The 15113-nt window shown below is 42.3% G+C and overlaps 1 protein-coding gene across 1 annotated transcript in view; it reads left to right on the top strand.

Moving 5' to 3' along the window:
- Window positions 1-554: 554 nt before the first annotated feature.
- The window catches only part of ARHGAP20 (Rho GTPase activating protein 20), a gene marked incomplete at both ends in the record, with an annotated part of 147956 nt that continues 133397 nt past the window's right edge, over window positions 555-15113 (top strand). Inside the window, one exon of the mRNA XM_082660470.1 lies at window positions 555-659. Within this exon, the coding sequence (XP_082516596.1) occupies window positions 555-659 (105 nt within the window). The remainder of the gene's footprint in view (window positions 660-15113) is intronic.

Raw genomic sequence — 15113 nt, forward strand, 5'->3', positions numbered from 1 at the left:
TCCACGCGCTAACGGGGCGCCTTCCCCACGGGCGCGGCGCGGGAAGGGATGGGGTCGCGTGCGAGTGGGCTGGGCAGCTGGAGAGGCGCGCATCCACGCTAGAGGCCTGCGTTCGTGACACCGGCCGGTGAGCTCCTTCGGGCTGGCCCCACTCGGAGGCGCAGACTGAGAAGGTCGGTCGGGCGCCCGTGCCCTAATATATATCTAGAAGGGCGCGCCTCAGGCCGGACCGGCGCGGGGAGGGCCGCGGCCGGAGGAGGGCGGCCTGGGGAGGGCCCAGCGCGGGGCGCCTGGCGCCGAGGGGCGGGCCCGAGGCGGGGCGGCCGCGGCGCTGACGGGCGGTCGCCGCCGCAATCGCCTGCAGCTGCGGTGCCGAGCGCGGGCGGCTGTACATGGCCCCGACGGGAGGCGCGCGGCTCGCACTCGGAGCCCGGCTCGCTGCTTGAGCTCGGCGCCCGCCTCGGCCTCGCGCGTCCTCGCCCGTCCGGCCAACGTCCCACGGACATGCCCGCGTAGCCTCCTCCTGGGCTGGGATTTGCTTGAAAGTCCTCTTCATGGAAGCGATGTCCCCTCAGCAGGAGACTCTAGGGGGGCAGCCGGCGCGCTCCTCTTCCCTGACAGGAGTGTCTCGGATCGCGGGCGCCCCCGGAACCAAGAAGGTGAGGACGCCGAGCGGGGCCCGGCGCCCGCCGCCGCCGCGCGGGCCGAACGCCGCAGGGATTTAACGCTCGAGGCCCGCGTCATTCGTCTGAGGCCATTCTCGCCTTCCCGTCTCCCAAGTTACCCCGTCACCCCCGGGTTTTTCGCGTCTAGAGTCTCAGTCGCTCTCGGAGCGGACCCGGCAGCCTCCCTCCCCGTCTCCATCCGCCGCGGGACCCGCCCCCCCTCCCTCAGGCGGGGCGCGCGGCCCGGGTTTGGGGCATCGCCCTTCCCGGCCCCTCTGGGTGCCCAGCCCCGGGGTTCCCTGAGGTACCCCGGGAGCTCACCGTCCCTTGACGGGGTCAGCTCTGAGGTCGTCAGGGCAGCGGCGTCCGCCCGTGTGCGGCTACCGCGCTGAGGAAGGTAGGCGGCCGGGCTGCGGCGCCTGCGGGGCTCAGCCCCTCACCTGGACGCGGCCTCTCCGCGATATTTTGCTGGGGGTGGCCGGGAAGAGGTGCCTGCGCCCCACAGAACGACTCCCGGTCGACGCCCGGGGACGCGGAGGGCCGGTTCGGCTTGGAATTGGGCTGGGTGGGGCGGGTGGGCTGCGGCTTAGGGGCCTTCACCCTACGCTTGTCCCCTGGCCCTCGGGGCTTGGCGGGGCTGGAGAGGGGTTGGCTGTCGGTGTGGGCGTGCGGGCGGCGCGCGTGGCCCCTGACAAAGCTGGGAGGAGGGATGCGGGCAACAACTTGTAGCGTTCCTTTCGGATAAACACGGTCGCCGAGCGGCGTGCCGATTCCGATGGGGTCAGGTTTCTTTGGAACGGTTCCCTCAGCAAGTGCACGTGGCCGCGAGCTGCCGGCCTCTGCTGCTTGGCTGTCGGAGGAATTGATTCGGGTGTTTTTAGCCGTGTCTGCCCTCGCTCCTCCCCTCCCCCAAAACCTGATATTTGGCTTTTTTTCTCTGTGTCCCGGTGGTTCCCTTCCAGCTTCTGTGGAGAAAAATTGGGATTAGAGGGATAACCTAACTCATCCTTAAGAAATGTCTTGAGGCATTGCATTTGCATCATTGGAACCTTAAGGGGCTACGCAGGCTCCCCTGATTGTCCGGATCTTACTGCCTTTCATGACTCTTCCCAACAGGATCCTGGGTTGGCTAGAGGTCAGTGGAAGAGTGGTGAGATCGGTGCAGAGTAAAAGTGTGTGTGAGCTCCCAAGGACCTTGACCGTGTCGCGGAGCCATGTAGGAGTGTCAGTGAACTTGATGTTGTATCGGCTGTAGTGCTGGTTCAAGCCTTTGATGTATGGAGGCTGCGGTTTGTCCTTGTCGCTTTTCCCCTTCAGAGATGCAGGGAGGAAGGGAGAGAATTTACTAGGTTAGTGCTATATGAATTTTCAGTAATTAACATAGGTTTTAAAGCAGTTTTTATTCCTGTAAACTTAAGGAATTGGGGGAAGTAAAGTATTTGTATTCCAGAACAGATCTCATCCTTTTTTTACTGACGGTAATTAAGCGAGAAAGCATGAGAGTAGCTTGATCAATCAAGAAGTATTTGTCCTGGGCTTCCCTGGTGGCGCAGTGGTTGAGAGTCCGCCTGCCGATGCGGGGGACACGGGTTCGTGCCCCGGTCCGGGAAGATTCCACGTGTCGCGGAGCGGCTGGGCCCGTGAGCCTGCGCGTCCGGAGCCTGTGCTCTGCAATGGGAGAGGCCACAACAGTGAGAGGCCCGAGTACCGCAAAGTACTTGTCCAACAAATGAAGGGTTGCTGGGTATCTTAAGCCATTGTCCTTAAGATGCTGTCCTTCATTATAAAACGTAATGATTTGTCACATTACCAATCTAGTCTTTTCCTTTTAAAATTTTGCCAGTCTGGTCTTTCTACAGCTTTTTACTCCCTTTAGGGCGAGAGTGAGGTTGAAGAATTATTTTATTTTGCTTTTAATATTTTTTTCCAGAAAAGTGCATCTCTGCCTGTTTTAAATGTTAGTAGGCATATCTGTTTGATTTCAGACCTCCATAGCAATAGAAAATAATAATAATAAAAGAATATTTCCAAATTGTAGCTCACAGAATCATTGCCATTACACTCTCATGGACCACAATCTTTTTGTATCCCCAATACTCAACAGATTGATCTTTTATGTTTCATCTTGCCTTTTTAGTGTTTGGTAGTCCTAGTGATTCATGAGACTTATTTCTTAAAAAGTCTACTATATGGTTGTACTGTTAATTACTAAGATTTGGATCAGTGTTGTTTAAACTGCCAGTTACAATCAACATTTTAAAAAATGAAATAGAACAGAAAATATTGGCACAGTGGTAAGGGTAAAGATTGCTTTGTGTAACTTTTTTCTCTGTTTCATTTATATATATGTGCATTTTGGGCAGCGATGTAAAATGTGTTTCTTACTGAACAGTCAGAATTTTTTTTTAACATCTTTATTGGAGCATAATTGCTTTACAATGGTGTGTTAGTTTCTGCTTTATAACAAAGTGAATCAGCTATACATATACATATATCTCCATATCTCCTCCCTCTTGTGTCTCCCTCCCACCCTCCCTATCCCACCCCAGAATTTTTACAGTTTCCTATTTGTGAAATGAAAAATAACAATAGTACCTAAGTCCTCAAGATAGTTAGGAAAATTAAATGTGAAGGAGAGTGAATATTAATATATAATAGCACTCAATAAGTGATGGCTCTTATTTGTACTTCCCTATCATGTCTGTAATTCACACTACTATGTCCCAATTGTTCAAGCTAAAAATCTAGAATTTGTTTTCAACTACTGGCATTTATTTCCTCAGTCTACAACAACCATCAGAAAGGCCAGTCGAATATCACTTCAAAACATATCTTGAATTTCTCCACTTTCATCTCTACTGCTGCCATTGTAGTCGAAGCCAAACCACCACCATCTCTCACTTGAACATTTGCAGAAGTTCCCTAACTTGTCTAACACATTTTTTGCTTTTCCCTGACCTAGTCTCCATTTAGAAGCACTAGAATGATCTTTAAAAATTTAAATTGATCGCGTTCCTCACTGCTTAAAATCTTGTGGTGGCTTTCCATCATATTTAGAATAAAATTCAGACTCCTGTACTTAGCCCTCCCTACTTCATTCCCCTCATCTGCCTTTTCTGCTTTGCTTGTGTATTCTCCAGCCACATGGGCCTTCCTTTTCACACATTGAGTCATCACATTCATTCTGTTCTGAGGCTTTGGTGTTGCTATTCCCTTTTTGTCTTTTTTTTTTGCCACACATCTTTGCAGTGTTGATTCTTTCTAATTGTTCTGATCTTAGGTTCTCCCAGAGGCCTGTCCTGACTACCTAAATGGAAGTTGCCTCTCAGTCATGTTCTGTACCTTCTGTTTTATTCTCATTTTAACATTCAGCCTTGCCTTACATATTATTATTTACTTCCTTGTTGTGTTACCTGAACTTCTCACCAGATTGTGAAAACCATGAGAATAGGGACATTATCTGTATTGTTCAAGGCAGCTGCCTCAGTGCCAAGGACAGTGCTACATGTTAGATACTCATTAAATATAAGCTGGGTTACATACGGCAGTGAACAGGGACAGATATGCCCCTGTGTTCAGAGTTTATGATTTAGAGCAAGATCAGCAAACCTTTTCTTAGAGAGCCAGCTAGTGAATAATTTAGGTTTGTAGACTGTAAGGTGTGTCTGTTGCAGCTACCCACTATGCAATTATAGTACTAAAGCAGCCATAGACAATATGTAAATGAATGGGCACAGCTGTGTTCCAATAAAACTTTATTTAGAAAAACAGGAGGTGAATCCCTGGTGTTGTTTGCTGACCTCTAGAGCATGACTGTTGACTAGAACTTTCTGCAGTGAGAGAACTGCTCTTTTTTTTGCTTGATTTTTTGTGTTTTTTTGCAGTACGCGGGCCTCTCACTGTTGTGGCCTCTCCTGCTGCGGAGCACAGGCTCTGGCTCAGCGGCCATGGCTCATGGGCCCAGTGGCTCCGCAGCATGTGGGATCTTCCCAGACCGGGGCACGAACCCGTGTCCCCTGCATCGGCAAGTGGACTCTCAACCACTGTGCCACCAGGGAAGCCCGAGAACTGCTCTTTATTTACAGTGTACAATTTGTTTCTTTGGATAATGCATTATGGATAGAATTCTGGATAATTCTTCTGGATAACATATCCTTGAGCATATCCACGTTTGGGCAGAACAGTTTTTGTGAAATGAAATGGCAGCACATATTAGAATAATTTCAGTTAGGGATGATTTGTGTCATTTTCAAGCCCCTGACCCTTTGGTTTCACATACTAATTGAAAAGTCTTTAAATAAGGTAGGTTTTGGGGAGGGAAGAGAGACTTACAAGCACAGAAAATCAGTCAAAGCAAAAGGATTTTAAAATAGCTCCAACATTTAAAAATGTAACAGCTACTATTATACACTTCATTCTGGCTTTTCTTTCTACATTCTCTGGGTCCAAATCTGTTTATAGCAGTTTATGGTACAACACCCCTGAGAGCCAACTTTAAGCCATGTGTGTGTCTTGCAATTGGGGTTTGAATGAAGCAACTTTCTGTGTAAGACTTGGTTTTATTCTTTAATACTGAGAAAAATATTATGCTCATGGTTAAGCCAGTATCCTACCGAATACTTTTCTGATGTTATTCACAAAATGAGTGGCATAAAATCAGGTCCATGAGATTGTTTTGGCTGGGAGCAGTCTGGAATTATCAAAAACTGAATTAGATCAGAAAGAGCCTGTTATCACCGGTGTGACCTCTGAACTTCTGGCTGTACTTCGTTTCTTTGTTTGTAAAATAGGGGTAATAATCCATATCCTGTATATCTCACAAAGTTGTTTTTTATGGGTCAAAAGAAGAAAGAATATAAAAACACTTTCGAAAAAAGTGCAGAGGCCATTAGTAATTTTTACCAGGTGATATCTGTAAAGCAATAAAAAAAGTTTTATTTCATTGGATTTAATACAAGAACATTTACATGCAAATGAGTGAATGCTATTTGTCTTATTCAGCTCGGGTTGCTGTAACAAAATACCATAACCTGGTGGCTTAAACAAAGGACATTTATTTCCTGCAGTTGTAGAGGCTATGAATTCCCATGATCCGGGTGCCAGCCAATTCAGTTCCTGCTGAGAACCCTCTTCTTGGCTTCCAGTTCTTTCTGTGTCCTCACATGGGAGACAGAGTGAGAAGAAAGAGTGAGGAAGGTGAGGGGGAAGAAGGGGAGGGAGAGGTAGTGAGAGAGATGGAGGTGGAGTTAGATATCTTTGGTTTCTTCTCATAAAGGCACTAACCTTGTCATAGGGGCCCCATTCTCATGACCTCATCTAAGCCTAATCACCTCCCATAGACCCCACCTCTTAATACCATTACATTGGAGGTTAGGGCTTCAACATATGAATTTGGGGGGGGGGGGCGAACAAGTATTTGGCCCATAACACTAACCATCAAAGCAGTCACCCTTGAATGTCATAAATATCAAATATTGTAAGGTAGAAACTGGAGGAAAAAGATAAGAGTTTACTGTTTATAATATACGGAAAAGTAAAGGAAATTTTTCAAAAAACTTCTTTAACTAAATGCCTAACTATACATAATACACATTGATTATAATATATGGAGTAGGCATTATTAATGTACTCTTAGAGAGGAAGGAACTGAGCCCTGCCAAGGCTGCATGTAGTAAGCAACAGAGCTGGAATTTGAACCCAGATCTTCTAACTCTATTTCTCTTTCCAACTAGATTATAGATGCATTTTTTATTGTTTATAACATAAGATGTAGGGGAGAGTAGATGTGAATTTTATATAAGCAGTTGAACAAGCCATATTTGAGAAGTTTTTCTCCTGAGAGATAATTTCGTTCTTTAGGGAGGAGAGTCTCTACATTCTCCGTGTACCACAGAATATTATGTTCACTGCTGCCATTAGGTAAATGTTAGGTAAATGTATTAGTCAGGGTTCTCCAGAAAAACAGACCAGTAGGAGTCCCATGATTGCCATCTGCGGAAAAGTCGGTGGTGTAATTCACCACCATCTTTTCCTGCGGACAGGAAGAAATGAAATGTTCCAGCTGGACAGTGAGGGAGGAAAAAGGGGCAAATTCCTCCTTCCTCCACTTTTTGTTCTGTAAAAGTCCTCAAGGGATTGAATGATGCCCACCCGCATTGGGGAGGACAACCTACTTTACTGAGTCCACCAATTCAAATGCTGATTTCATCTGGAAATGCCTTCACAGACACATCCAGAAATAATGTGTAATCTGAGCATGCCATGGACAGTCAAGCTGACACATAAAATTAACCATCATAGTAAATATTGACTAATAGTGACAATCAGTGACACAATCATTGCTATAATTTCTTTGGAAGTTTGTGATCTTTATCCCTTGGTATCTGTCATCTGTCATTTTCAGATGTTTTATATAAGGCACTCATATTTCAGGAGCTCTTTAGCCAGGCCTGCTTTCCACATTAATGCTGTTGGAAAACTTGGCATATTCTCCAAACTCATAGAAATATATTTCAAAGTTATGTGTGGATGCACAGAATCCTATGCCTCAGTTGTTTCCACCGTGGAAAATTGTGTGTGGGAAACCCAGCTGAAACTCTCAATTCAGTAAGCATTTTGATATCATGAATCTTGAGTGTAGGAAAAAACTTGCTTCCATAGTCATCTTCACTTAAAATGTGAACACAGCAGTGCATTTTAACATAGCAAAAAGAAAAATTAATTTTCATGACTTTGACATTCATATATTAGAACAGAATATGTTGTTTTTTATGAAATGAAAGTTAAAGATACTTTATTTTTACACATTCTTTACACATTTGTGTAAAAAGTAATTAATTTTGAATATTGAGTCCTCAAAGTTAAACAGAGAGTTGTAACTTATAGACTGAAAATTCACAAGTCACAGATATCTAAATGGTGCAGTTGCTTTTTGGTTCTGAAATGAAGTTTGTTGTGAAGCAATTTATAACTCTTTCCCTTCACCATTCTTCTGATTTAGGGTTTGGTGAAAGGTCTGCGGGATAAGAGGTGGAACATATTCAGTAGACTGGGAGAAGTGAGACAGCTGATAGCATCTTCAGAAAGTGAAAACTTGAACTTCAATAATTTGGGTGTCTGAATTCTGTCACTGTTCTTATCCTGCCATCCAGGACTTGGTGGTTCTTCTTTTCAAAGTAAAGATGTCTTGTGCCTTATAGGACCACATACAACTTAACAAACATCTGTGATTATAAAACTTGCCTTCTTAGAAGGTATCAGTAGCTGAAAATACACTGGACTTCAATTTAAATTGCTGCTAAAACATGTTATAAACTATACAGTGTCACAAAAATAAATAGGTATATAATATCAAGGTTAGATATGTGTGTGTTTACAAACTTATATATACATACACTCATATAAACAGTGCTTTGAGGACATATATGTACATTTTATTATTGTGATTTGATGGAGTTTCATGACTCATACCCCTCAGTCTCCAGGGTATTTGGCAAAAACCTCTGTTACAGGCTGAATGTTTGTGTCCTCCCGAAACTCGGATTTTGAGGCTGTAACCCCCAGTATGATAATACAATTGACCCTTGAACAATGTGGGAGTTAGGGGTGCTGACCCTCCACACAGTCAAAAATCCACTTAGAACTTTATAGTGGGCACTCTTTATCCATGGTTCTGCATCCACATGTTCAACCAACCTCATATGGTTTAGTACTATAGTATGTATTTATTGAAAAAAATTTCATATGTAAGTGGACCTGCACAGTTCAGATCTGTGTCCTTCAAGGGTCAACTGTATTTGGAGATAGGGGAAATAATTAGCTTATAAGAGGTCATGAAGGCAGAATCCCCATGATGGGATTACGGCCCTTATAAGAGACCAGAAAGCTTGCTCTCTGTGTACCCCATGTGAGGGTACAACAAAAAGGCAGCTGTCTGCAAAGCAGGAAGAGGGCCATCACCAAGAACTAAATCTGCTGACACCTTGACCTTGGACTTCCTAGCCTCCAGAACCATGAGAAATAAGTTTGTGTCATTTAAATCATCCAGTCTGTGTTATTTTGGTATAGTAAGTAGCCTGAGCTTGCTGACTACCTTTATTATTATTTTTTAAGATTTATTTATTATTTATTTATTTATTTACTTTTTGCTGCGTCGGGTCTTAGTTGCGGCACACGGGATCTTCGTTGAGACATGCAGGATCTTTTGTTGCAGCGTGCGGTCTTCTCTCTAGTTGTGACATGCGGACTCCAGAGCACATGGGCTCTGTAGTTTGCGGCATGTGGGCTCTAGTTGAGGCATATGGGCTTAGTTGCCCTGTGGCATGTGGGATCTTTGTTCCCTGACCAGGGATGGACCCCATGGCCCCTGCACTGTAAGGTGGATTCCTTACCACTGGCCACCAGGGAAGTCCCCAGACTACCTTTAAAATAAACTTTCATTGAGGTGAAAGTTTGCTTTCCTGTTCTGTTGGTATAGCAAGTTTTCTAGATCACAGGGACTCTAAGGTTCTAATGTGTGCAGAAAGCCTTCAAGGTGAATGCTCAATTCGTTAGTAGCCACAGCAGCAGTTTTTTGAAGCAGCCTAGGATGGGGTGATGTTTATCTTTTGTTTGCTTATGGAAGACTTAGCCACAATGTGGGAGACTGGAAAGGGATCAGAGGAAACTGCCTTTTGTCAGCCACCAGTAATGGGGCTTGAAGGCAACATAGCCAGTTTATTTTATAATTTTGTTTCAGTCTGATTTTCTTTATCCAGGACAAGTTTAGATTAGAAACATCCAACTGACAGCAGAAATAGCTCTATCAGTATGTCACTGCTGTGCTGAACAGCCTTGACCTAATTTTGACAGACAGCTGTCACATGACACAACTGAAAGGTAAGGCCTGTTTCTGGATGTCTTGTCACTTGTGTGTGGACTCTGAAAATGGAATGTATGTGTGCCCACATCAGCTCATATTTCAAAGATCTGGAAAACCCAACTGCTTTGTGGCCTTTTGCTTTCCCTGTTTACCTTCATCCTAATTTATAGCTAGGAGAGTGTCTGTATTTCCTCTTCTACCCCTACATTCACCATCTGGAACCTCAGCTTCCACAGGAGGCATTATGAGGTTACAGTATATCTGAATCTGATCGGATCTTGGCCTGTTTTTTGTTTGTTTTCTTTTTTGTTTTTTGCGGTACGCGGGCCTCTCACTGTTGTGGCCTCTCCCTTTGCGGAGCACAGGCTCCGGATGCCCAGGCTCAGCGGCCATGGCTCACGGGCCCAGCCACTCCACGGCACGTAGGATCTTCCCGGACCGGGGCACGAACCCATGTCCCCTGCATCGGCAGGCGGACTCTCAACCACTGCGCCACCAGGGAAGCCCTTGGCCTGTTTTTTATTGTTATTTGATACACTCTGGTTTTTACCATTATGGTTTTTGGATTTGATCACTGTACTCTTCCCCTCTGCAGGAGGAAGTGAGAGGTTGCCGAGTTTTCCAACAATGTCTGATACATTCAAGCCTCTTAGCCTTCATGCAGGTGGATGGGCACTGGGGAACCAGAGAACCCCTTTGTCACAGTGTGCCATGGATGTAGAAATAATAGCACTTCGTATGGACTGTGATGTGAAAAATTTAGTGAAGCCCTGCCCTGTAAGGGAATATTAGGGATAGACCATTGGTGATCAACCTTGCCTACTCCAGGGTGTTACTAAAGGGAATCATGACAGGAGGTTGAAACTGGTAGCTTTGCCAAAGAAGAAAGTCCAGCCAACTTGAAGGCACATAGTGGTACTCCAGAAGTCTGCATGGGTAGGGTAGAGACAGAGGAACAAATAATAATGTAGAAGGGGAGTTCTACTATTCTCATATTTATTACATACAGTACTTATGCACTCCAAAGCGTTACTCTGTATGTTATACTATCATGGTGCTTTCCCTGTCAAAGGACTTCCACATATATAATCTTTTTGATTCTTTGTGGTAGGTCAAACAGTCATGTCATTTTACAGAGAAGACTCTGAGAAGTGATAGAAGCAGGATCCAGCATTTAGGTCCAATGTCTTCTAGCCCAGTGCCGATTCTTCTACTTTACATAGATTCTTAGGTTTGTTATTTTATTTCAAAGTTCTTGTCTCACAGAAAGAGGAAAGATAGCCCAAAGTAGAAACATTTCTTTCTTAATTTCAGAAAGAAATTATATCCCTTTATGATAGTCAGGGCTGGGATGACATTTGTTTTAATTAAATGCTCAAACTGATTTTGGCTGGGATGATTATGAGTAAATAGAAGATCATACTCATCACAGACAAAAGTGACAATAGTGGGAAGCTTCAGCTCATCCAGTGGTCAAAACCTTGTGGTAATAGGACATAGAAGCAAGGGGCAGGGGTAAAAATAAATTCCTTGTTCCCTTGCAGGGCCGATGTCTTTGAGATATGTCTCTGCAAATAAGTGCAGCAGACATGTACGGAAGACAAGAAAGAAATAGTTCATTGCTCACTAAATTGTACAGATTAGCCACAAAGGATTAAGAGTCAAATTTGAGTAAGGTAATTTGTAAATTTGATTAAACATTTTTTTCTATCTTTGAAAGTTTAGAGTTCTTAAAAGCTTTCCTCAAAGTCCTTATTTTAACGTTATGCTAATTTTAAATGTTTGAAAGTGACTTTAGTACATTTGACTTAAATTCAACTGAAATGCTTGAATTTTTTTCTTCATAAAGTGACTGGAACAAAGCAAAGTATGAAAAATTGTAGTCCATCTGACTTAACTCTTTCATCCTGGTCCTTTCTTTTGCTAGACTTTTTTTCCTTTAAATCTCTATGAGAACTGAGAATGACCAGATTCAGAGTGATCTAGAGGTTCCAAAAATAGCTCTGTATCTCCTGGTTGACACGAAGTTAAAATTCCAGTGAGAGACTACATACAGGTTTCTTTTTTAAAAATTTTTTTAATTAACTAGTTTATTTTTGGCTGTGTTGGGTCTTCGTTGCTGCACGCGGGCTTTTTCTAGTTGTGGCGAGCGGGGGCTACTCTTTGTTGTGGTCTGCGGGCTTCTCACTGTGGTGGCTTCTCTTGTTGCAGAGCACGGGCTCTAGGTGCATGGGCTTCAGTAGTTGTGGCACGCGGGCTCTAGAGCACAGGCTCAGTAGTTGTGGCGCACAGGCTTAGTTGCTCCGCGGCATGTGGGATCTTCCCAGACCAGGGCTGGAACCCGTGTCCCCTGCATTGGCAGGCGGATTCTTAACCACTGCACCACCAGAGAAGTCCTACATATAGGTTTTTAATATAAACAGTGTTGTATGCGTTGTTGAAAATAAAAGAACAAAACTTTTTTCTTCGATAACCTGCTTACAATCTTATTTTCCTACATAGGCACACTTGCATTACCACCTTAAACCCTCAGGTATTGGTAGCATTAATTCATTGATTTAACACACAGCTATTGAGAATTTACTATGTGGAAATACTGAGTAGGGCACTGGAGGAATAGGGAAGAAATAGTGGCAAACCACAATAAGCAGGTGGGCATATTCCTCAGATCTCTGAGGAATTCAAATGGAGAGCCACTCAGATATTTTGTACAAAAACATGTTGGACAAAAAACAAATAAGTAATTTCCATTTTAATGTAACTATACTTCAGGTGATTATTATATGAGTAAGGAAAATGATAGCTTCTGGCTATGAACCAGTTTGCTGGGCTGGAGCCCAGTAGTTTAGTAGTTTGGTAGTTAATTTTTGTTGCTGTTATTTTTGTTTTTTTCATTTTAACAGCCTTGTTGAGATATAATTTATATACTATTTATCCACTTAAAAGTGGATTCAGTGGTTTTTAGTATATTCCTAGAATTGTGCATTCATTTCCACAATTTTAGAACATTTTCATTACCACAAAAAGAAACACTGCACCCGTTAGCCATTACATCCCAATTCCCTCATCCCCCAAGCCCCAGGCAAGCACTAATCTAAGTTCCTATAGATTTGTTTATTCTGGATATTTCATTTAAGTGGAGTCATATAGTATGTGGTCCTTTGGGACTGACTTCTTTTAATTAGCATGATGTTTTCAAGATTCATCCATGTTGTTGTACATTTCATGGCTTCTTTTCTTTTATTGGCAAGTAATATTCTATTTTATGGATGTACCACATTTTGTTTATGCATTCATCAGTTGATGGACATTGGGGTTGTTTCCACTTTTTGACTATTATGAATAATGTTTCTGTGAACATTCACGTACATGTTTTTTTTGTGGACATATATTTTCCTTTCTCTTGGTTATATACCCAAGAGGAATTTCAGGATCATATGGTAACTCTATGTTTAGCCATTTGCAGAACTTACAAACTGTTTTGCAAAGTGACAGCGCCATTTTATATTCCCACTAGCAGTGAATAACAGTTCAATTTATCCACATTCTCACACTTGTTATTTATTTGTCTTTTTTATTGTACCCATCCTGATGAGTATAAAGTGGTATTTCAGAGTTTTGATTTGCATTTCCCTGATGGCTAATGATGTTGAGCACCTTTTCATGTGCTTATTGGCCATTTATATATCTCCTTAGGAAAACTGTCTATTCATATCCTTTGCCCATTTTTAAACTAGCTTACTTGTCTTTATTGAATTGTAACAGTTCCTTAAATTTAAATATGCTGGATACAAATCCCTTATCAGATACATGATTTGCAAAAATGTTCTCCCATTCTGTAGGTTTTCTTTTCACTTCCTTAATAGTGTCCATTGAAGCACAGAAGTTTTAACCTTGATGATGTCCAATTTATCTGTGTTTTTTTGTTGTTGTTTGTGCTTTTGGTCATATCTAAGAAACCATTGCCTAATCCACGGTCACAGATATTTATGCCTATATTTTCTTCTAAAATTTTTATAGTTTCAGCTCTTTTAGATCGTTGATCCATTTTGAGTTAATTTTTGTATATGGTGTGAGATAGGAGTCCAACTTCATTCTTTTGCATGTGGATATCCACTCCCAGCACCATTTGTTGGCAAGGAATTAAGTTGCCAACAAGTTAAAAGAATCATCAGACAAATGTTTACCATGAAACTCAATGGTAATGTAAATGTCAACACTATGTCAAAAGATGTAGTTTGCAATGTACAAGGATGATTCTACCATCCAGTTCCATAGCAAATGCTTATATTTCCTTAGTGACAGCATTCCAGCAGAACCCCTTTAAGAAAGTTTGTTTATGTTTCTGTGTGTGTGTTTGGGCGCAGTAGTGTAGATGGGGACAATGAGTGGATTTTTAAATTCACTTAAAACCTTCATCTATTGAGTATATAGTTTGTATCAGGTATTGTACTAGGCTCTAGGAATGCAAAGATAGGTCTGCTACAGAGTAGAATTTCAGTAGTTGTTGAAGGACGGGAGAAAGTTTGGAAATAAGATGTAGTCCTTGCTCTCTAGAAAGGGGCAGAAAGATAATTATAATATAATCTGAAATGCTGTAACTGAGGCATAGCTGTGAAGCAAGTTAGGAACACAGAGAATTCAACATTTAGTTCATCCAACTGATTAAAAAAAGAATTGAAGTGGAAAGCACCTTGCACGTTAGCAGGTAAAGTTGCTACAGTTTTGTGTTATTATTGAAACATTAAAGAAAAATGAAGTGTAGGCATTTGGGTCTCATCTTCACTTATGATCTCCATTCATTTACTCTTTGGCAGAATAGTTTTTTTGCCTCTGATACTGAATATAGCTGCAGAGGAGACAGCTTAGAAAACCAAAGATCTAATTGCTCTCTAGTGCTTAAACCTTGGCAAATGGTACAAAATCAAGAAAATCATTTCTAAAAGATTAATGCAGTTGATTTTTTCCCTAATGTTTAGTTTGTCAATTTAGAAGATTACCTTTTAAAAATTGCTCAGTTTCAGAATGGCATCCAATGTTTATGAGGTAATCTCAATATAGACATCAAGCACTTGGGCATTCTGAAAAACCACTGTGGATTACAATTTTTAAGCTAACAAAGAAACCTACACTGTTTTAAACCTATTTTCTGTTTCCTGTGAGGCAAACGATCATAGTTTTCCCTGTCACTGAACAACTGGGAAATTTGTTGGTGCTGGTACAATATAAGTATAGCCTCAGTCTGTCCTGACAAGTTTGTAGTATTGTACATTTAGAAAGGAATCGATAGTCTCCTTCTATTTCCATGTATTGTATTTCACACAGTTGTTATAAACAAAAAGAAAATCCAAGTCTTTATTGCCTTAAAACAGATTCTTTGATAGATACGTGAAGTTTTTTGAAGTCACCATTGGTTCTTTGTTTTGCTATACTTTTGAGCAAAAGAAAGAGATATGTATTTTGAATGAATTAATACCTAGGCTCCCATTATATTGACAACTCTTAAGACTTTTTATTACTTACAAGAGAAATGAATCCTACAAATTCTAAATTCATTTTGTATATAATGTTTATTTTCTAGCATATCC

The sequence above is a fragment of the Grampus griseus genome (assembly GCF_964374135.1).
Source record: "Grampus griseus genome assembly, chromosome: 8".
In the NCBI taxonomy this organism is placed as follows: domain Eukaryota; kingdom Metazoa; phylum Chordata; class Mammalia; order Artiodactyla; family Delphinidae; genus Grampus; species Grampus griseus.